This window comes from Callithrix jacchus, chromosome 2, assembly GCF_049354715.1.
Source record: "Callithrix jacchus isolate 240 chromosome 2, calJac240_pri, whole genome shotgun sequence".
Classification (NCBI taxonomy): domain Eukaryota; kingdom Metazoa; phylum Chordata; class Mammalia; order Primates; family Cebidae; genus Callithrix; species Callithrix jacchus.
Genome location: NC_133503.1, coordinates 47696380 through 47719802, shown reverse-complemented (window position 1 = coordinate 47719802; position 23423 = coordinate 47696380). Strand labels below are relative to the sequence as shown.

Here is a 23423-nt window from a genome sequence, read left to right as displayed (position 1 = left end):
TGTTGAATAAATGAATTACACACACACACATGCACACACACGCAATTTAAGTAATCTCTATATGTGTGTATACACACATATCTGTAAGTATTGTATATACATATCTACTGGATAATTAAGTCTGACACTTTTTAGACATCTAGAATATACCTTCTATTTATCTTCATTCTTAGAGAACTCCCCTTTACCCTCCTGCCACACACTCCTACCACAAAGCACAATTTTACAAGTGCTAAGCCCAAATAACACACACACAAAAGAAACAGAAGGATTATGGAACCCAGACATCAGATCTAATCAATTATCAATGACAAGATTTTTAGCTTCCTAAAGCAGTATAGCCTTGTAGTTACAATGCAAGGCTTTGAAGTCTGTTCTGGGTTCAAATTCTGGCTCCCCACCAGTGTGGTCTTGGCCAGTCCACATGTCCTATGTTACAACTTCCTCATTAGTAAAATGATACAATAAAACTAACTTTAATGTCGTTATGAGAACCAAACAAAATGACATCCATAAATCACTTCATTCTGTTTCTGGTACAATGTAGATACTTAACACATGGTAGATCCCATCAACCCACAAAACAGTAAGAATTTCTGATCTTGAAATTGACTACAGATGTCAGAAAAAAATGCCAGTAGCTTTAGCAGAGAAGCTAAAGCAAATATGGAAACTGAGGCACATAAAAGCCATTATCTCCACCAGGCAGGATTAACAGAGAGGCTAACCAGCAGTTGGAAGATTTAAGTTCTAGACCCAGTTTTGCCACACATAAGATCCTTAGACAAATCATGTACCCTCTCTCTACCTCTATAATCTGGGAAAAGGTGATTCTGATAGTTTCCCTGCCCTTTGAGGCTCTTGGGAAGACTTGAGAAAACGAATGCAAATTGTACTTTGTAAACTGGACAGCAAAACATTCATCAAAAAGTCATTGCTAGATCCTAGTCAGGCAATTTATCAGACTGAGTCATTACCATATTCAGAAAGTGAGTCTTTTAGATTTTTTTTTTTTTTTTTGAGACTGAGTCTAGCTCTGTCGCCAGGCTGGAGTGCAGTGGTGCAATCTCAGCTCACTGCAACCTCCTCCTCCCTGGTTCCAGTGATTCTCTTGCCTCAGCCTCCTGAGCAGCTGGGTTATGCCCAGATAATTTTTTAATATTTTTAGTAGTGATGGAGTTTCACCATGTTGGCCAGGATGGGTTCAATCTCCTGACCCCCATGATCCACCAGCCTCGGCCTCCCAAAGTGCTGGGATTGCAGGGATGAGCCACTGTGTCCAGCCGGGAGTCTTGTAGATCCTTCTGAGTCATTAGCAGATTTCTATTCTGCCACTGGTAATGAGGCCAATGTTTACTGAGGGCTGACCAGGTACCAGGCATTGTGCACTGTATCTCTTTGATTCTTTTGAATATTTATAAGCAGCAGGGATTCTTATTATCTACATTTTACAGTTGGGGAGACTGAGGTCCATAGAGGCCAAAGGAGCTGGAAGGACATGGAGAGCTCCTCTGGTTTAATGGTTCTCACACACTGGTCTGTGGATTTGTGCCAACCATGACAAAGCATTTATATGACAGTGGCAAAATTGGACAAAGCAGGACAATGCAGTTAGCCTCCCTTTTTCCCATAAGCTACGTTTATTCATTTTTAAGGCATATCCAGTATCTGAGAATATCTTTGTTTTATGTTTGTTAAAACATCTTTTCTTTGGTGAAAGTGGATTGTAGTTCTTTTAAAAATATGTTCTAGTTTGGCAAAATGAAAAGCCAAATGAGTCATTTCTGCCAATTTTTGGATGGGGAAGGTAGTGGAATGTTACTGGTCCTTGACATTCTAAAGTCTGGGAACCCTTCATTTTCTATTGCATTGGAAGGTGGTGGGAGGCTTAGCTGTTCACGCCTTCTGTAGCTGATCTGTGTGCTATTTTCCACAGGCAGAGGACGCTGTAAGGCCTTGAAGGATTATGAGCCAGAAGAAAAGGATGAACTGAGTTTCTACCAGGGAGAAAGCATTGAGATCATTGGCTTTGTCATACCTGGGCTTCAGTGGTTCATTGGAAAGTCGACGAGTTCAGGGCAAGTGGGCTTTGTCCCCACCAGGAACATAGATCCTGATTCTTATTCCCCAATGTGAGTATGACAGTGAGCATGTCCTGGAGCTGGGCTGCCTTTCCCAGGGGTCTCTCCCCTCTTTGAGCAGATTTGTAGTTGAGCTTCAAGGGTGCCCTGGTAACATGGAGCCAGAAAAGCACATTCTGACACCAAGGTTGATATAGAAAGGAGAGAATGCATCAGTTCAGTTTATTTTAGCAGGTGATCACTGAGGACTTCCTCTGTGCAAGGAAAGAAGCAAAACTCCAAGACAAAGGGCATGCTGTTAGGCACTGAGGGTGCAGCTTTGGTACTTGGATCCTGCTACCCACCCTGTCTAACCACAGGGCCCTTTCAGAGGAAGGGCACACATAGGGAGCGATAGATTGGCAGCATGCTGATCCCACTTAGGGCTAGGAGGTAGGTCCCATGTAGGTCTTCACTCATTCAGCTTTCAAGCCGAATGCCAATGTGTGATGTCAGCATTGGCTAGGAAGGCAGAGTGCTTCTCTTACTCTTTTCTGCCTTGAATCCAGAAAGGCTGCTTCTAAGGAGCAGACTCATCTGCTTGGTCAATCAGGAGAAGGTGACCAGCCTGCTGCATCCACCCTGCCAATGAAGGGCAGAGGTATTGGCCCCTCTTTTTGGAGTGGGCTTCCTGCATGGGGATAGGAAACAGCAGAGCCTGGGTGCAGGAAGTAGATGGGGAAAGGGAGAGTTGGCTCCTCACACTGAGACAACATAGCTCCCCACACTGGGAAAATGTGGCCAAGAAATGTCTAAGGATCTGAACAGAGACTGAAATTCTTTCTCTTGTGGGAATTAGCCAATGAAGAGAGCAGACCAAGGAGCAGAAGCTCCCTGTAAGTCCTGTCTTTCATGGGGAGAGGAGACAGAAGACTATTTTCCCTATGTGGAAATGTGGGAGTCCAGATAATTATAAACAAGGAAGATTACTCACTGAGCTCCTGGAGAGGTATGGAGAATGACGGGGATTTGTAAGGAAGAAAAGGATATCAAGATAACTTCATGAAGAAGGTGACATGTGAATTAAGCTTTGCACAATGTAAAATATTTCAACAGATATTGATAGGAAAAGAGGTCATAGGTAGCAGAGTGAGTCAATGCTTGAAGAATGACCCATGTAGTTGGGAGGGAAGTTGCCAGAAGGGCACTGGTGCAGCAAAGGTGGGTCCATGATACGGAAACCTGGGAATGCCTGTGTCAAGGCCCTGTCCCTTAACTTGGTAGAGAATAGGGAGCCACTACATGTCTCTGAGCAAGCGTGACATATTATATGACTGGCCCTTTTCTCTAGAAAATGAAACCTGGCTTTGGGGAAGGCATGCATCATCAGGGGGAATCTGAAGACAGGAGAACAGAGTGGCACTTAGAAAAGGGTGAGAATGGAGAGGAGAAGCCACTGCTGAGGACCAATTGACAGGAAGTCAAAGATCCCAGGAGCTTTCCAAATAAAGATACCTCTGTTCTGCCTCCAGAGGCTCACATGTAACTGGTCTGGGTTGGGGCTGGACAATTATATTGATAAAAGCTCTCCAGGTGTAGCTGCTGGTCAGTCAAGGTGAGAACATTGCTCTGAACCACCCCTCATGTTACCACATGGGAAATGAGGACCCCAGGGGTGAAGGGGCTAAACCCAAGGCCTTTCTTCTGGAACCTTAGAATCCCGACATCAAATCCAATGAGCTCTGGTTAACTGTCCTGGTGATTTTAAATCCTGACGTTAAATCTAATGCATTCTGGTGAGAAGTTGCAGTGAAAGGGAGAAAGAATAAACAGAATGGAATACAGGAATGGGGGAAGAACCCTGGATGATGCCTCCACTTCCAGAGCAGGGTAAGTGAGAATGCAGAGAAGAGACAGAGGAGCCACAGAGAGGAAGAAACAACCTGTGGGAGAGGTGGGGCTGACACCTGTGCTGTCCTCAGAGATGCACAGCAGGGCCAACTGAGGAAAGGCCTTGGGCCCAGCCATTGGAAGGTTATCCAGAGACACGGTAGCTAAATGGCTTACAGAGTTCCAGAGTCAGGCTGTCCAAAAGGCATTCGTGACCATGTGAGTGCAGCTTGTGCCTCCATTGGCTTACCAGCTCTGCGACTGGACACATTCATCTATTTCTCCATGCCTCAGTTTTCTCATCTGTACAACGTGTAGAATGTTAGCACTTGCCTAGGATTGCCATGACTTTAAATGAGTTAATAATACACACAAAGCTGTTAGAATGGTGCCTGGCACAGTGTGTGTGTGTATTGTGTGTGTGTGTGTGTGTGTGTGTGTGAGATCCACAGGCACTAGCACTTATTATTGTTGTTTGTGTTGTTGCTATTGTTGTGGGTAGTGATCTTGAGAGGCAGTTTTAATAGGATATTGGGGCAGGTGTCATTTTCATGACTTATATTTGGACTTCTGCACCTCATGCTAATTTACCTCAAATGACTAACTCAGCACTACTGAATTAATTCAGTAATCACATTTTCACTGGCTTAGTAGTAAGGGGTCCTCTCGTATTGAAGAGCAGCATCCCCTGTGCTGTTGCCTACGACGTTTTTCTGTGCCTGGTCCGCTGTGGAACCCAATGAACCAGCGATTGCACATTTGGTACAGAAGAGGAAAATGAGCCAGAAAACAGGGAGGGATGCCGCAAGGAGAAGAAAGGAACCTGCTCCTTGCATATCTCCCGAAGCACTCTCCAGATATCAGAGTTCCTTGAATCACAGCAATTGAGGGATGGGTTTTGAATTCGGAGGAATGACCCAGCTCCACACAAGGAGCAGCCGGGAAGTTGAAGTCTTGGCACTCTGCCTTTGGTCTGGCCACTGGGTGTCGCTATTCAGCTATGTTCGTTGGGTGTCAGAGTCTGAGAAGACTGTTTCAGCCTTTGCTGACGTCTCCACCTTCTCTGAGCAGGTTCTCTTTTTGTGCTTGTATTATTATTACTCCCTAAAGTATACGTGTATATTTAAGTGCCTAAATTAAAAAAATAAGTAAGATTGATAAATTAATGTACTCAAAACCAGAAAAAGGAACAGGAAAAAAGCCAGTATTTTCTAGTATTACAGTTAGAAAACATTCTTTTGTCACATCCCTCTTTTATTCTTCATATTGCTTGTGTCTTTATGATTCAATTTATTGTGGCAACTATTTTTGCAACTAATAATTTTTCCATTGGTCTCATAGCCATTTCTTTGCGTGACGTGTCTACATGTAATATATTTTATAACATATTGATAGCAAGTTGTTCACTTCCTTCTTTGTAGAGTATCTATTTTAGTAGCTATTTCAGTGAAGATCTGTGGGTTATAAATACTCTCAGTCCTGAGTCTTGGTCTGTCTTAAATATATAATACTTAAAATATACTCTTGAATGATAATTTAGCTGGTTATAGCATAACACCTTCAAAGTTTGCAGGAAAAAAATAACTCAATATAAAATTGCAAATCCATGTTGCCAGGGACTTGTCCATTTTGTTAGTCTTTTTAGAGAATGGATTTTTCTTCTGTTGACCATCTTTATTGATTTGTTTTTTAAATAATGATATTTCATTAATGACAGCATTTGCCTTGATTATTTGCTTCTACTTTCCTTGTTTTAATTTCATTATGTTCTTATCTTTTAAATTTAATTCTTTTATTCCATGAAATTGAATGGTCAATAGTAATTGAACCAAGAATGGAGGAGCAGGAGAAGTAGACAACTTAAAAAGAACTGTAACCATAAAGAAATGGACATCATGGTAAAAATGATATTATTTTTATTTATTTTGCTCAGGACTTGGTGTGCTTCTTCAATATGAAGACTTATGTCTTTCTTCAATTCTGGAAAATTCTGTCCTTCTTCCTTTGAATATTACCTCTCTTTCTTTTTATCCTCTCTTCTGGAATTCCTATCAGAGGTACGTTGGACTTATTCTATCCTCCTTCTTGCTTAATCAGTTCTTTTATATTTTTTTGTCTTTTTGTCACAGCAGGCTACATTCTGATTGATTTTCTTAACGTAATCTTCAGTTTCGCCTCTGAATGCTCACCTCTGCTATGACTAAACTTACTGTTTAATCCACCCTTGTAGTTCTTCATTTCTGTGTCTTTATTTTCCATTTTCTAGGATTTGTATTTTGCTATTTTTCACATAGAGCTGTTTCTTCTCACAGTGCTCAATCTTTTCATTGCAGCTTCTATTTTTTCTTATTTCACCTTTTAAATTATTCTTATAAATTACTCTTCAGATTATTGTTATTTCTCATTTTTTGTAGCGTTAATAGAGTTATTTATGCATCTGCTGCTCTCTTTGTGAATAGTTCATTTTCTTGCATGGTTTGTATTTTTTTGTTGTATGAACTAATTTTCAACCTTTTAAAAGATGGGCTTTGTATCGATCCTGGACTGAAGAAAACCTCCTTGCTGACTAGATTTTGCATTTGCTTCTGGAATCTTAGGGAGTAATGATCCAGGACTGTTTTTAAAAATCTTAATTCTTAGAACACGGTATCAATACCAGGTAGTGTAAATTCAGATTCCACATGTCCTAATGGTATAAGCCTAGGTGTTGGATGTTTTCCAGGAACTCAAATAGATGAAAAGCGTGTTCTCGCAGGTAGGAAGACATTTTCCAATCTGCTCTTTACAGCAGTTGAATCCTTTCAGACTCTAGGATTTATGTAGGGAGTTTAATTTGGCTCCCTGCTTCAGGCAAGTCTAAAATGACATCTTTGTCCTTGGGGTGGTTATTAGAAATTCAGTTCCAGTTCTGAGGGCCAAAGTCCCAGATGAAACCGCCAGGGGCTCTGGGCCATCTGCTGTCACCTGCCAATCTGGGTTTGGTTTTTGGTTTTGTTACTTGCTTCCGGTGATGTCCCTTTCTTTCGTTAAAGAAGGTACTAATATATTAATCTTTGTTACATTTTATCCAGGGTTTTTCTGTAAATATGGGGGAGAGCGGCCCTTTTGGAGTCCTTCAACCTGCCATATTGCCAGAAGCTTTGCCATGCTCTTCTAACCCAATTTTCATGTTTGGAAATTTCTAATGCAATTGTCAAGCTTCTTGGCCTTTCTCTAAATTCCAAGTTCTCTAAGTCCTCCTGGAACTCAGGGCGTTAGCAGATGCCGTGACGCAGTGCACACAGAGGTAGAATACCTCCGTTTTGGTTTCAGCTTTACCACCTTCTAGCTGTGCAATTCTGAGCGTGTCACTGAATCTTTCTGAACCCCTTTCTTAATATACAAACATGGATTAAAAACATCTGCATCGTAAAGTTGTCATAAACAGCAAATGAAATAGTAAATTTAGGAATACACTATAAAATTTAAGAGGTCTATAAAACTTTGGAATCATATGTCATATACATATATTTTAGCCCAACTGAATTTAGTCATAAATTTCAATTACGTGCCGTTTTAAGATTAGAAGCTTCCGTGGTGCTGGAGGGAATCTGCAGACAAGCCCAGGGAAATGAGGGCCCAGTAAGTGTGGTGCTATGAGTAGTTTTCTCATCACTGGCTTTCAAACTGCATTTGCCTGAGTTATGGGGACAAATGATAATGGCTGATTATAGCACCTCATCCTGTCCCCTCCCTGAACACTGCTTTAACTAGAGAAGTTCTTACATCCTGTCCTACCACTTCCTAACCACCAACTTCACTTTGCTGTGCCTTAGTTTATTCATCTGTAAAAAGGGTAAGAGTAGTACCTGCCTCATATGGCAAATGTGTGGATTAAATAAAATAACGGTGTCTGGTTCGTCATACCACTTTCTCCCAAGTATTAGCCATTATTATTATTATTATTATTTGAGACGGAGTTTCGCTGTTGTTACCCAGGCTGGAGTGCAATGGCACGATCTTGGCTCACCGCAACCTCCGCCTCTTGGGTTCAAGCAATTCTCCTGCCTCAGCCTCCCGAGTAGCTGGGATTACAGGCACGTGCCACCATGCCCAGCTAATTTTTGTATTTTTAGTAGAGACAGGGTTTCACCTTGTTGACCAGGATGGTCTCGATCTCTTGACCTCGTGATCCACCCGCCTCGGCCTCCCAAAGTGTTGGGATTATAGATGTGAGCCACTGTGCCTGGCTCAGTATTAGCTATTATTAACTCTTGGGCTTCCAAGTTAATTTTGTTTTAAAAATGGTTCTGACATTAAGACATTCTCTATTGAGAACTAAAAGTGGCCTAAAGAATTGTTCAGATAGATATAATCCAGTAGCTTCTAAGGCACTTCTAGTTTTAAAATTCTTTAATTCTGTGGCATATCTCTAGTAAGAAAATTAGGCTTAACAATTAGTTTATACAACAGCATGAGCATCAAGATCTCTGTTGTTTACGATTATTTATTTGAGCTCCTCTGATCTTCCTTTTACCCACTTCTTTCCCTTAGCGATTCCAATCGTCTTCATGTTGCCTAAGTCTTGTTCTATGCCATGGAATCAGATTTTAACAACGGTGAAAGGTTCCGCTGACCATGGTCAGACTTTCCTCATTGTTCCTCTAGATAGTCTCTCTTGTCCTTCACTTTTTCTTGAAATACCCTAAGGACAAATAAACCCCTTTTAAAGGTCCCTTTTCAACCCTTGCATTTAGGGCAATCAACTCCTCTTTCTTCCATTAAAAATGGGTACCATGTGGTCTCAAAGAATGAGTAGAGGTTGAGAGAAGGGCTTTGTTTTCCTTGGGAGATGGGGTTTTAAGAGGAGGGGTGTTTTCATTCCCACTTTGACCTACTGGACAACCACACCCCTCAGTTCTCCCAGCACGATGTGCTAATAGCTCTTCTTTCTTGGTGGCAGAAATATAGTATGCAATGGTGAGAGGAGGAATTCAATTTCATCTATGGGCAGATGGGTTGATGGCTTTTCTCCATCCTCTACCACATCCTAGTGTGGAGAGAAGAGGAGATAGAGTCTGAAGCCTTGCACTGATCTGTCTCTATGTCTTTTGCCCCGATGCAGGAGCAGGAACTCTGCCTTTCTCAGTGATGAGGAGAGATGCTCCCTGTTGGCCCTGGGAAGTGATAAGCAGGCTGAGTGTTCAAGCTTCATCCACACTCTTGCTCGCACTGACATCACATCTGTCTACCGGCTCAGTGAGTGTTGGTCCTCAGACCCCTTTAAAAGCCTGGGGTCCTTAAGAATAAGATAGTGTCCCTAACCAGGAATAGAGTACCCCTAAATTCTAATCCCATTCATAAATCTGGGTGGGCATGGCCACTATTCTGTTGATGACCTGAATCATATTTAATTAGCAGCATTTCACTTTAGATTTCAGGTAATTCTGGGGTTGCAGGGGAACTCTGAGACATGATGAAACCAACTCACCTATACTATGGGTGGTTGGCTATGTTGGGCCCTCCCTCCTATCTTAGGGAAGGAGAACTTCCTGAGTCCTGGCTGAGGTCACTTCTAGGGCTGAAGAAGGCCCTCAATGACATGGGTGGGGCTATAACTATTACAGCTGAAAAGGCCTTAAGAGATGATTCCTCATCTCACATTACAGATTGAGAAATAAGGCCCAAAGGAGTTAGCCAGGATAAGAACTGCTAGCCAGAGCAATCCACTTTACCACACTGCTCCCGACACAAAATGATATTGAGTTGTTGAGTGTGTTAGTCTTGGGTGTTTTCTGTGTCATGGAATCAGATCTCAACAGTTGTGAAAGATTCCTCTGACAAACTGACTAGTTTTCAGCAGTGTCTGAGGGACTGACTGACTGAATGAATGATACTCATTTCCCTTATTTTGAGAAAGGCCCATTGCTCTGTGTCAGAGAGTACATTTTCTCATTGATGGTGACGTGAGGAAGAATTTTTGTTTCTTCCATCTCTGTATTGATGGCGATGTGTCAGCTCCTGTGTAGCCAGATTAGATGATCCATGTTTTATGGATACAGCCAGAGATTCTGCAGAAGGGGCCCTCTGGCCATCTCCCAGGAGCAGAGTTGGGAGTTGAGAGCTTTGTCCATGCATAAAGAGCATTTGTGAAAGCACCTGCCTCAGGCCTCAGCACGCTGCCCTGGCAGAGCTTTCTTGGCACAAGCCACAAGCAGATCACACTGCCTTATGAGGTTGAGCAGGAAGCTGGAACAGTAGGCACTGCCCAGTAGGTGGGAGCCTGATGTCTGAAAACTGAGGTGCACTAGCAGTGTTCCTTGAGGAGAAGGCCTGGGGGACAGACTTGGATCACGATTTCCACCAGCTATTGATCCAGTGGTGGGGAGGATGCAAGAGGAGGCCCCAGACAGCACTTGCCTCTCACTCAAAAGATCAGGAGTGCATCCCTGCGGGGTGCAGTCTGTGCCTTATGGTTGCACAGGCTGCCCCAGCACCAAGGCAAGCAGCAGGGGGACAGCTTGTTGGTCAATTTTAGTGCTCCCAAGGCCTATACGCTAGGGAAGGATGCCCCTCTATAATTCTCCCTGCCAGAAAGGATACCATGTTGTAACTTGTGTGCCATTTGTGCTCTTGGTGTCGTGGCTGGGAGAGAAGAGGTGGCCTAAGATGGGTACGGGCCGCTCCACATCAGAGAGGCCAGGGCATATGAACAGCTGTCCTTAGCCAAGCTCTGTAGCTCTCCCATCTTTAGCTGCAGGGCTTTCTACCCTCTGGAGGGTGTAGATATGGAGTATCTGCAATGAAAATCTCCGGAGAAGCCCTCCCTGGAGAACAGCAGGAAAAGGTTTGACTTGGCAAGGGGCTTGCTGGCTCTCAAAGTTCACTGGAGAACTCAGAGTGGTGGCACAGACAGTTGCTTCTCTGCTGAGAAGGGGTAGAATCTTCTCTCTAGCGGCTGCTATCCTGTGGCGTGTGAATCTAACCTTCACATCTACAGTTCCACTGTGGCTCCTTTAGCCAACAGTGGTCACTTTTTCACTGCCAAACCCCAGGTGTATTCTTGGTTCTTACCTAGTCTGGTGGCACTTTGGTGGGATTAGGTGGCTATGTTTTAAGTCACCTTGGCCTCTGTAACTCCGTTTTCTCTCTGACTGTGCCTTTTCAGTCTCCCTCAATGGCTACTGCTTGCCAGTGAGTTGCTCAGGCTTCTTAACAAACTCCCCCTGCCGTTGCTCTCCTACTATTTTTATTTTCCCCCTAATGCCTCACCTGTGTGACTACATTTAGTTCTGGGTCTCTGGTCAGCAATTAGTGACCTGCTGTGGGTCACAAATCTGTGTTTGCAAAGTCTCAGTTTTTTTCCTGGGCTCCAGACCTACTTCATTCTCTGCCCAGAGCTCCTGCAGCTGCCTCCAACCCCAAATGTCTCAAACTGCCCTCTAGATTCTCCCATCCTCTACTTCATCCTCAGACGCATCTTTGCTCCTTTTTATTCACCCTTTGCTTCTGGCCTTTTGCCCCTGCCACTTTTACAAACACAGTGTCCAGCCCAGTGGACACATGGAACCAATGCCTGCCGAGTGGATAAATGATGAATGAATGGAGGAGGGAAGAAGGAAGGATGTGATACATTTGGAAGTGGGAGGCAGCACTATGTCCTCCCATGTGCCCTGTGCTGGGAGTTGTGTCCTGGCTCCCACTGAGAAATTTGGGAGCCACATCTCTCTGGTCTTCAGATTCTATCACAACCCCCACTGTTCCCTGCTGCTCTACCTGAAGTACCCACACCTCTTGGCATAGAGCCTGTGTTTCCAGCTTTTCTTCTCTGACCCTGAGTTTCACATGTACCTCAGTTCCCAGCTGTAAAGTGCATGGATTAAACAAGATGATTAGGCCCCTTCAGCTCTTAAGATGATGGTGAAAGGAGAATTCTGCCCTGTTCCTTAATGATGACTGATGTTCTTCAGCACCAAGTCTCCTAAGGGGCCACTGGTCTGGGCTACACCTGGAGGCATGGGCATGGTGGCCCATCTTGATCTAACACCAGGTTTGTTCTTCATCTCTACTTAGGTGGGTTTGAATCCATCCGGAATCCTCCAAATGATCTGAGTGGTGAGTAGCAATCATGTTGAACCTGACCTTCACCGTTGAGGACAGCACTCCTGTCCTCTTGCCAAGAGTGGGCACCTGCACCTAAGGTTGCTCAACTTTGCCTGTCTTTACAGCATCCCAGCTCGAAGGCTTCAAGGGGGCCAGGCCTGGCAGAGCCTGGGAGGACCGTCAGGCTGTGGGCTTCCAACAGTCCAGCAGCTCTGAAGACTCCAGTCTGGAGGGGGAGCTCCTCTCGGCAGCCTCAGATAGCTATCGACTGCCAGAACCTGATGACCTTGATGACCCAGAACTGCTCATGGACCTAAGCACTGGTCAGGAAGAGGAAGCTGAGAACTTCGCCCCCATATTGGCTTTTCTGGATCATGAAGGTTACGCCGACCACTTTAAGAGTCTCTATGACTTCTCCTTCTCTTTCCTCACTTCTTCCTTTTATAGCTTCTCTGAGGAGGATGAGTTTGTGGCCTACCTGGAGGCATCGAGAAAGTGGGCCAAAAAGAGCCACAGGACCTGGGCCCATGCCCGGCTCTGCTTCCTCCTGGGCCGGGTGAGCATCGGGAAGGTCAAACTCTCTCAGGCCAGGGTGTACTTTGAGGAGGCCATTCACATTCTCAATGGGGCATTTGAGGACCTATCCTTGGTGGCCGCTCTGTACATCAATTTGGCTGCCATCTACCTGAAGCAGAGGTTGAGACATAAAGGCTCCACCCTGTTGGAAAAGGCAGGAGCCCTGCTGGCCTGCCTGCCTGATCGTGAGTCTAGTGCCAAGAATGAACTTGATGTGGTGGCCTACGTGCTGCGCCAGGGGATTGTGGTGGGCAGTAACCCGCTGGAGGCCAGGGCTTGCTTTCTGGCCATCCGCTTGCTCCTGAGCCTAGGCCGGCATGAGGAGGTCCTGCCCTTTGCTGAGCGCCTGCAGCTCCTCTCTGGACACCCTCCTGCCTCTGAGGCTGTGACCAGTGTTTTGAGTTTTCTGTATGACAAGAAATATCTTCCACACCTTGCAGTGGCATCTGTCCAGCAACATGGTATCCAGAGTGCTCAAGGGATGTCTCTTCCAATTTGGCAGGTCCACCTGGTCCTCCAGAACACAACCAAGCTCCTTGGCGTTCCCTCCCCAGGCTGGGGTGGAGTTTCCACCTTGGCCTGCCCCATGCTCAGACAGGCCCTGGCTGCCTGTGAGGAACTAGCAGACTGGAGCACCCAGAGGGCCCTGTGTCTCATCCTGTCAAAAGTGTACCTCCAGCACAGGTCTCCTGATGGTGCCATCCACTACCTGAACCAGGCAGTGGTGCTAGGGCAGCTGCTGGGTGAGCAGGAATCCTTTGAATCTTCCCTCTGCCTGGCATGGGCCTATCTCTTAGCCAGCCAGGCCAAGAAGGCTTTGGACGTGCTTGAGCCACTGCTATGCTTCCTGAAGGAGACGGAGAGTGTCACTCAAAAGGGAGTTGTCCATAACCTCCTGGGACTTGCACTCCAAGGTGAAGGCCGGGTGAACAGGGCAGCCAAGAGCTATCTTCGGGCTTTGAACAGAGCTCAGGAGGTGGGAGATGTGCGTAACCAGGCAGTGGCTATGGCCAATCTTGGCCACCTGAGCCTGAAGTGCTGGGCTCAGCATCCAGCCAGAAACTATCTCCGGCAGGCTGTACGACTCTATTGTGAACTCCAAGGCAGCAAGGAGACAGACATGGAATTAGTACAGGTGTTTCTCTGGTTGGCTGAAGTTCTGGTCTCTGGACGCCAGCTGACGCATGGCCTCCTTTGCTATGAAGTGGCATTGCTGTTTGGCTTAAGGCATCGACACCTAAAGAGTGAGTATGTCCTGTGCTGCTGGGAAGCTATAGAGAAAAGGGGTGGAGCAAACTTTGTCCATGTCCTATCTCAAGTCATCTCATTCATGTCCCTGCTTTATGTTCAGGTCAGCTTCAGGTCACCAAGTCCCTCTGCCATTTCTACAGCTCCGTGTCCCCAAGTCCTGAAGCATGCATTACCTACCATGAGCATTGGCTGGCCCTGGCTCAGCAACTCAGGGACCGGGAAATGGAAGGGAGGCTGCTGGAGTCCCTGGGGCAGCTCTATCGGAACCTAAACACTGTGAGGTGAGTCAGGCTCAGGAACTGTCTTAGAAGCAGCTTTCCTTCCTTAAGGAGAAACAATGTTCTTTCCCACAGGAAGCCAAGTCCAAATGTACATGGTACAGGCAGGGCATTGTGCAAAAGAGCAAGGGCTCTGCAGCCACCATAGTGCATTCATCACTTATGAGTGGTGTGGCCTTGGGCAAACTATTTAATTTCTCCATGCCCCAGTTTCCTCCTCAGCCAAAGGAGGAGAGTAATGGCATCTATCTTATCGTGTTATTGTGATGAATAAATAAGTTAATGTTCATAAAACACTTGGAACTGTGCTTGAAATGTAGATAAGGCTCAGTAATGTTAACTGTGTCACTATTACCTGTGTGTTTCCATAACCACCTATCATGGGATCATGACTGAGGGTGCATGATTCAGAGAAGCAGCAATTATACCAAGGACAGAGCAACCTGTAGGAGGTCTTCATTACCTGAGGGGAATTGGTTGTAAAGAAAGGACACCCCACCCCTGAAAGCAGGGGTGTAAAATTTCACGGTTAAAAAAAGTTTGGTTGGGAACTTTCCTTTAAAATGAAATTGTAGATTATGAAATAAAGTGTATTTTTACCTTTTAGTTAAGAATATTTACATTATAATTTCAACTATGCATTAAGTCTTAGAATAAACATGGAATAATAGGAGTGTTGACTTTTTGGCTTAATTATTCTGACAAAAATTATATAACAGAGCAATGGGGCCTTCCTTCATTTTGTGATTGACTTTTCAGCACTACCTTAAAAGTCCTCAATTTTGTAAAAATAAATCAAAACTTAACCATTTAACCCAAATGCCTCCTTTAACGCTTTGGTATTCCCATTATTCCCACTTGGAGATTTTGTCATCTTCTGCTGATTTTCTCTTTTTTGTTTCTTCACTGGTCTAATGCAGCTTCACCCTCTTTTGCCACTGGGCAGACTGAAGTTCTGCTCTGTACCAATTCTTAAATGGATTCCATTAAATCCTGCACAGGTTGCAAGATCTTCACTTTCACTTTGCAACAGATTCGCCTTGCAGTATTGCATTCATAATTATAAATGGCTTCTAAAATAGCATTCAGAATAGCTTCTAAAATTGCTACTGTTAAGCAGAGAGAGAGGTGATTGAGGAGAGGCTAATTAAATGACATTTTTTTTTGGCTTTGCTAAGGAACGTGGTAACTGTGTGCACCTGGACAATCAGATAAGGAATAATCAGATAATGAATTCCACCCCGCCTTCTCTTTCTCCTCCAGTCTATCTCTCCCTCTCCCTCATTCATTCCCTCTCTTACAAGAATCAGGTATCCTCCTAACCTCCTGCTGTCATTGCCTTCACTCCCGGGGAGGGATTTTTGGATCCACGCAGCAGGTAAGGAGTCAGGATGCTTCTGGAGAAGATCCGGAAGGCAGCTTGAATTAACTATTGAAATGACATAGTCATATGCTCATAGTGAAGTATCGTAGGACTGGGATCTGGAAAAGTTGGATTCTAGGGGACAGGAGCAAGAGTGCCAAATATGTGTCAGGCTATTGGCACCTCTGAATACTGGGCAAGCTCAGTCTTAAATACTCCCAGACGTCACCTACCCCACCGCCATCCTTTACTCACCAGCTCCCCATTCCAGATGGCTAAACCCACTGAAATATTAAGGGGAAAGCCAGAGAGAAGGCCCTGGATGCTGTCAGCATGAACCACAGAGGCTTTAGTTAAGATGGGATGCATAATCACTGTCCTGCTGTAATAGGGGATGATGGAGAGGAGGTCAAGGGTGGGTCTACAGATGGTCCAAGAAGTTACTGGAGGGAGTCAGAAGCCACAGAGCTGGAAGAAGAGCAACCAAAATGGGATTAGGAGTCAGATAACTTGATCCTGCCCTGACCTAATAACGTGTCCTTAAATCAGTCACTTTTCCTCTTGGTCGCCTTCCATCTGTAAAGATAAGTTGAATCAGGTACCTTCTAGCTGTAAAATGTTGAGTCTGGGACCAGCTAGCTATGCTATTCTATCACTGGATATTCACACTAGAATTCCTGCTGCCTCCAAAGTGTATTGAATTTTTGGTGCAGATTCCTAAATCAGAGACATAAGCTTTTAGGGTTTGAAAGACTCTGTAGTATGTTCAGAAGGTCTTGTGGGCAGACATTGTGTCTAGCCCAGAGCTGGGCACAGAGGAGACATACAATGCGTGTGTGCTTGGGGAAGCCAAGCTGTTAGTGAGTAACTCAGTCTACTAGCTCCCAGTCCTCCAGCTGAAGCTGTATGCTGACGTGGCCACTGATGATTATGATGGAGAATGGAGGAGCTTTGTGTGGAGGACTCCATGGCTTCTTTGCTTATGGCTCAGGTAAGGAAAGGTATTTGCAGCTTGGAGGCAGGCTCTTCGGTCTTTAGTGACAAGCACAGCAGTCAGAGTGCCATGAGTAGAACCCCAGATGTCCATTTCAATAGTCTTTTGAGAACACTGGCCTGCATAGTATTAGCCACAGAACACAATGCATCCTTTCTAAGGATTCTCCATTGTTAAAAAATCAAATCACATATAGTGAAGTAGAGTATCAGAGTTTTGCACCCAAATGAGGAACCCAGTTTTTTTCTAAAATTATGGAGTTGCTTAAAGTTAAAGAGCATTACACCTTTTCAACTAGGCAGAGGCGGATGAATCTTAAGTTAAGGAGTTTAAAACCAGCCTAGCCAACATGGTGAAATCCTGTCTCTACTAAAAATATATAAAAAAAAAAAATTAGCCAGGCATGGTGGTGGGTGCCTATAATCCCAGCTACTTGGGAGGCTGAGGCAGGAGAATCACTTGAACCTGGGAGGTGGAGGTTGCAGCAAGCCGAGGTCGTGCCACTGCACTCCAGCCTGGGTGACAGAGCAAGACTCTGTCTTTAAAAATAAAAAAAGAAAGAAAGAAAGGAAAGAAAAGAGAAGAAAAGAAAAGAAAAGGATTACACCAGTACTGAAGGTGATAGGGTGAAAAATAAAGGTCTCCTTCTAACTTCCCTTTCCTTGATACTTTCCTGAAGTAACTGCTTAGAGATTTTGAAATATCCATCAAGGAATAGTTCATGCATATTAAAGGTTATATATGATACATATTTTCTATCTTAAATATTAGATATATTAAATATAATATACACGTTTTAGTTACATAATCGAAATAAAATTTCCATTACATAATATACTGTTCTGTTACTTGCTTTTTTCCATTAAAAATATCGCTATGAAATGTCAATCCAACATTTTATCACACTACGGGAGCCCTTCCAATGTGTCAGGCATGGTGGAAGGTATTGGGGAATTCAGTGGTTAGAGACAAATAATCCAAACAGCCACAAACAGAATAGTCTGCTCTATGTAAGAGCGAGCATGTTGACTTTACAAGTATTCAAACAGAGGCTGACTATTCAAACATTTTATTGAAAAGTTTCCTGAATTGAATTGGATCTGGAACTACTTCCTAACAGCTTTATTGAGGTATAATCACACCCCATAGAATCCAGCCTTTGAAGTGTGCAATTTAGTTTTCAGTATATTCATACAGTTGCATAACCATCCCCTCTATCTAATTCAGAACATTTTCATGGCCCCTAAAAGAAAGCCTGTACCCATCAGCAGTCAATCCTCATTACCCAACCTCACCCCAACCCTGGAAACCACTAATCTGTTTTCTGTCTCTATGGATTTGCCTATTCTGGATATTTGATGTAAATGGATCATGCAGTGTTTGTCCTTTTGTGTCTGCATTCTTTCACTGAGCATCATGTTTTCGAGGTTCATCCATGTTGTCACATGTATCAGTACTTCATTACTTTTATGGCTGAATAATATTTTGGTCTACTGATATGTCACATTTGTTTATTCATTCATCAGTTGATGGACATTTCAATTGTTTCCACTTTATGGCTATTGTGAATAATGCTGCTATGAACATTCATGAACAAATTTTTATGTGAAGAAGTGTTTTCAGTTCTCTTGGGTAGCCCTAGGAGCAAAATTACAGTCATACCATAAATCTATGTTTAAACTTTTGGGGAACTGCTAGGCTGTTTTTCAAAGTTACTACACTATTTTTCATTCCCATTAGCAATGCATAAGGGTTCCGGTGTCTCCCATCTTCACCAGCACTTGTTAGTGTCTTTCTTTTTATTTCAGCCACCCTAGTGGGAATGAAACTGTACCTCACTGTGGTTTTGATTTGCATTTTCCCAATGACTACAGATATGAGCACCATTTCATGTGCTCTGGCCCTTTGTGTATCTTTGGAGAAATATCTATTCACTTGTCTATTTTTTAAATTGGGTTGTTTGTCTTTTGAATTTTGAGTTGTAAAAATTCTTTGTATATTCTGGATACAAGTTCCTTATCAGATGTATGATTTGCAAATATTTTCTCCCAGCCCATGGGTTGTCTTTTCACTTCTTGATCCCCCACAGGGTGAGTTGGGAACTATTTCTTCCTCTTCTATTTCTTGAAAGAGTTTGTGAAGGATTACTCTTAATTTTTTTAAACATTTGATGAAATTCACAGGTGAAGATTGCTAAATCTAGACCTTCCTCTGTAAGAAAGTTTTTTTTTTAATTGCTAATTCAATATGGTTAGTTGTTATAGGTTTATTTAGATTTTTTATTTCTTCTTGGGCAGTTTTGGTAGTTTTTGTCTTTCTTGGAATTTTCCATTTCATCTAAATTAACTAATTTGTTGGTATGCAATTGTTCATAGTAATCTTTTATAATCCCTTTTATAATTTCTATAAAGTTGGTAGTAGTGTTCACTTTAATTCCTGAAATTTTTTTTATTATCGATCAGTCTAGTCAAAGATCTGTCATTAACAAAAAATTTTAAACAAATTAACTTTTGGTTTTAGTGATTCTTTTCTATTCCTTATTTATTTTGCTCTCGTCTTTATTATTTCCTTTCCTCTGTTCACTTTGGGTTTCCTTTGATCTTTTTGTCTAGTGTCTTAGGTGGACTATTACATTATTGAGATTTTTTTTTTCTTTTTTAATATAAGCATTTACAGCCATATATTTTCCTCTGAGTATTGTGCCTGCTCCATTTTATATATTTTGGCATGCTGTGTTTATTTTCATGCATCTCAAAGTATTTTCTAATATCCTTTGTGATTCTTCTTCAGTCTATTGGTTATTTAGGAGTATGTTAATTTCCACATATTTGTAAATTTTTCAAATTTCCTTCTGTTACTGATTTCTAATTTCATGTTGTGGTGGGAAAATGTACTTTGTATGACTTTATTCTTTTTACATTTGCTGAGATTTGTTTGGTGCCCCAGTATATGGTCTAGTCTGAAGGCTCTTCCATGTACACTTGAGAAGAATGTGGTCGGGTGCGGTGGCTCAAGCCTGTAATCCCAGCACTTTGGGAGGCTGAGGCGGGTGGATCACGAGGTCAAGAGATCGAGACCATCCTGGTCAACATGGTGAAACCCCGTCTCTACTAAAAATACAAAAAATTAGCTGGGCATGGTGGCGCGTGCCTGTAATCCCAGCTACTCAGGAGGCTGAGGCAGGAGAATTGCCTGAACCCAGGAGGTGGAGGTTGCGGAGAGCCGAGATCGCGCTACTGCACTCCAGCCTGGGTAACGAGCAAAACTGTCTCAAAAAAAAAAAAAAAAAAAAAAAAAAAAGAGAAGAATGTGTATTCTGTTGTCATTTGGTGGAGTTTATGAATATCTGTTAGGTTTAATTATAATTTTTTATTTGCTTGCTCTTATGTCTAGTTCTTCTATCCATTATTGAAAGTGTGTTATTAAAATCTCTAATTATTGTTGAGTTGTCTATTTCTTCCTTCCATTATGTCACCTTTTTCTACATGTATTTGGGGGCTTTATTAGGTGTTGCATGTATGTTTATAATTATGCCGAGTTACGGCACCAAGAAAAAAAGAATAATAATAACTATGCCTTTCTGATGGATTGAGTCTACTATCATTATAAAATGTTCTTCATTTTGATTTTTTTATCTGATATTGGTATAGCCACTCTAGCTCTTTTTGGTTACTGTCAACATGGTGTATATTTTTAGTCTACTTGTGTCTCTGAATCTAAAGTATGTCTCTTGTAGACAGCATGTAGTATAAACATTTTCTTTCCTCTCCATTCGTCAATGTTTGTCTTGTAACTAGAGTGTTTAATACATTTACATTTAATTACAGGTAAGGTAGGATTTATATCTGCAATTTTGTGATTTTTTTCTCTATATTAATAGCTTGATCTTTTAATTTCTCCATTACTGCATTAGTGTTAGATATTTTCTTGTATACTATTTTAATTTCCTTGTTATTTCTTGTCCTGCATGTCTTCCTGTTTCTTTCAGTTATTTACTTTTTATTTTTTTTTTCTGAGACAGAGTCTCACTTTGTCACCCAGGCTGGAGTGCAGTGGTGCGATCTCAGCTCACTGCAACCTCTGCTTCAAGTGATTCTACTGCTTCAGCCTCCCCAGTAGCTAGGATTACAGGCATGTGCCACCACACCTAGCTAATTTTTGTATTTTTAGTGAAGATGGGGTTTCACCATGTTGGCCAGGCTGGTCTCAAACTCTTGACCTCAAGTGATCCACCTGCCCCAGCCTTCCAAAGTGCTCACAGGCGTGAGCCATCGCTCCCGACCTCAGTTATTTTCTCAATAGTTACCGTAGGGTAATAATTGGAATCTTAAAAAAATATCTTCGGAGTTTCCTGGTCATGCCTACAGCCCGGCACATGCATATGGTCTTCTAGATTCATTCCCAGGAATATGTCAGAGCTTTTAAAGCTTTTTATGGACATCTCATTTCCCATCTTTTCCTCTCATGTGTATGTTTTTGTGACCTTTCCTTGTTTGCTCCAAATATTTTCACCACCTAAGGCAGTAACCATATTAAACAATTGTTGCTGATTATTTTTGACGTATGCCTCAGGGAAAAGGCTGTTTTGCACTGAGTGAGCTCTGAGTGAGGTTAAATGAAAGCAAGCCCTGTGAATGGAGGCTTTCAGGGAACTTTTAAACAGATCAAACAGAAACAGTTCTCTGGGGATGGAACTCTGGAGGATTTCAAGCTCATTGCTCCTTGCTTGAGGATTTCAAGCTCATTGCTAGGTTGGTGGTTTTTCCAGCTACCATGATTGTGAGGCTGTTGGTTTTTAAGTGTACCACAGAGCTAGGGACAAGCAAGATGTCTCTAAGGCAAGTTGAAAATCAATGAAGCTCATTTTCATAACAAGATTCAGTCGTTTTCCTGAATAAACACTCCTTGCAAACCTTTGGTTAATGTCCAGAGTTCTGAAAGATTTTATTTAGATAATTTTTGCCTGTTCTCATTGCTTTTATGGAGGAGTAAATTTTTAGAAATCTTTATTCCATTGTTCTGTAAATTGATCCTGATTAGGATTTTTAATTTGAATAGTTTATAGTTTTAAACTCCGAGATTCTTATTTATATAATTGGGAGGAAATAAATATCCACTTTTGCTTTACCACTAATATGAGTGATACTGAGTGGAATATTGGGAAATACTTTAGGTGTCAGAGGAAACCCCTGTACACATAAGGTCATTGTCCCTTTGCAGATTGGCCAGTTCAACAAAGAGAGCATGCTGTAATGCTGTATTTATTTAGCATGTATAAATCACCTCCTACAAAACACTTAAAAAAATAAAACAACAAAGACCAATTACAGAAACTGATAAATGGGTATTTCTATGCACCTGGGGGTGGTTACTGTAATTTAGTACTAAGCTTCCTGGTAGCTGAGTTAAAAAGGGGGAAGCTGTATGAGGTTCTCACTGTGTGACAAAGGAACATAAACACATGTATCTGTTGGAGCAAATATTTTCCTGGCACAGATTGCTTAGGAGGAATTTATTAAGTGGGTCTTGATGTAATGGACAGATTTCTTCAACTAAATTTTCCTCAAGGGATTTGCATTCTCAGAAAGCTCAAAGCCACAGCAAGCAGAGGCAGGAAGTGTTCATGGAAGAAGCAGCAGGCTTCTGTACGGGCAGGTTTGGAGGTAAAGGAGACAGTGCTTTCTGCAAAGGATGGGGGTGATCTGTCGGGGAGACTTTATCAAGGTGGTAGTGTTTGAGGAGGCCCTTGAAGGCTAAGTAATGTTTTGAAAAGAGGAGAAGGGTAGGTTTTAAGTGCAGGAAATAGCAGTAGCCATGGAGAGGTCAGGACACATTTGAAAGACATTTTGTAGATTTAACAGACAGGTTTTGGTGATCAACTGGCTATGGGTCATGACATGGTTTGGCTGTGTCCCCACTCAAATCTTATCTTGACTTGTTGCTCTCATAATTCCCATGTGTTGTGGGAGGGCCCTGGTGGAAGGTAATTGAATCATGGGGCAGTTTCCCCCATATTCTTCTTGTGGTAGTGAATAAGTCTCACAAGATCTGATGTTTTATGACAGGAAATTCCTTTCACTTGGCTCTCATTCTCTCTCTTGCCTGCTGCCATGTAAGACATGTCTTTCACCTTCCCCCATGATTGTGAGGCCTTCCCAGTCACATGGAACTGAATTTGTTAAACCTCTTTTTCTTTATAACTTACCCAGTCCTGAGTATGTCTTTATCATCAGTGGGAAAACAGACTAATACAGGTGCAAAGAAGACTCAACTTCTGCCCCAGAAGGAGATATGGAGCTTGGTGGGCATGGGAGGGGTTGTAATGAATATCCAGACCTGTACAGTGAACATCCATAGTGAAAATGATTGCCGTAATAGAAAGCCTTCAGTAAGCCTGGATTGTTTACGAAGCCATATGTAAGTCTCCGGACAACCTTATGAGGTAGAAAGAACTATGGAAATGGAGAACTAAAGAAGCCAAACAACTTGCATGAGGTTTCCAGCAGGGATTTATATCCAAACTGTGTGAATTTAGAACAGGGTTAGCAAACTTTTTAAATAAAGAATCATATAGTGTTTTAGGCCTTGTGGGCCATATGAGCTCTGCCACAAGTATTCCACTTTCAGTTGTAGTATGAAAATAGATAAGTAACTTTATTTACAAAAGCAGATTGAAGACTGTCTTTGGCTCACAGGCCATAGTTTAACAACCCCGATCTAAAAGGCGTAGTCTTATGCACTCTATGTATTCTGTCTGCCCAGCCAATAATTCTTGCCCTAGACAAAAGAAATAGGTATGAACACTAGAGAGTGAAACCTTGTGGAACTGTATGGTCGAGAGGGGCCTCGTTTTCATCAGTCCGACCCCTGCCTGCTATAGAGAGTCCAGACAATTCCACCACTTGGTTTCACTGGTACCAGCTCAGATC

General features: G+C 42.7%; 1 protein-coding gene across 2 annotated transcripts in view; it reads left to right on the top strand.

Moving 5' to 3' along the window:
• The window catches only part of SH3TC2 (SH3 domain and tetratricopeptide repeats 2), a 71419-nt gene that overhangs the window by 28217 nt on the left and 19779 nt on the right, over positions 1 to 23423 (top strand). For both annotated transcript variants that reach the window (XM_002744351.6, XM_035288165.3), the window contains exons 8-12: positions 1937 to 2132; positions 9055 to 9188; positions 12003 to 12044; positions 12158 to 13852; positions 13960 to 14140. In XM_002744351.6, coding sequence (XP_002744397.3) covers positions 1937 to 2132; positions 9055 to 9188; positions 12003 to 12044; positions 12158 to 13852; positions 13960 to 14140 — 2248 coding nt within the window. The remainder of the gene's footprint in view (positions 1 to 1936; positions 2133 to 9054; positions 9189 to 12002; positions 12045 to 12157; positions 13853 to 13959; positions 14141 to 23423) is intronic.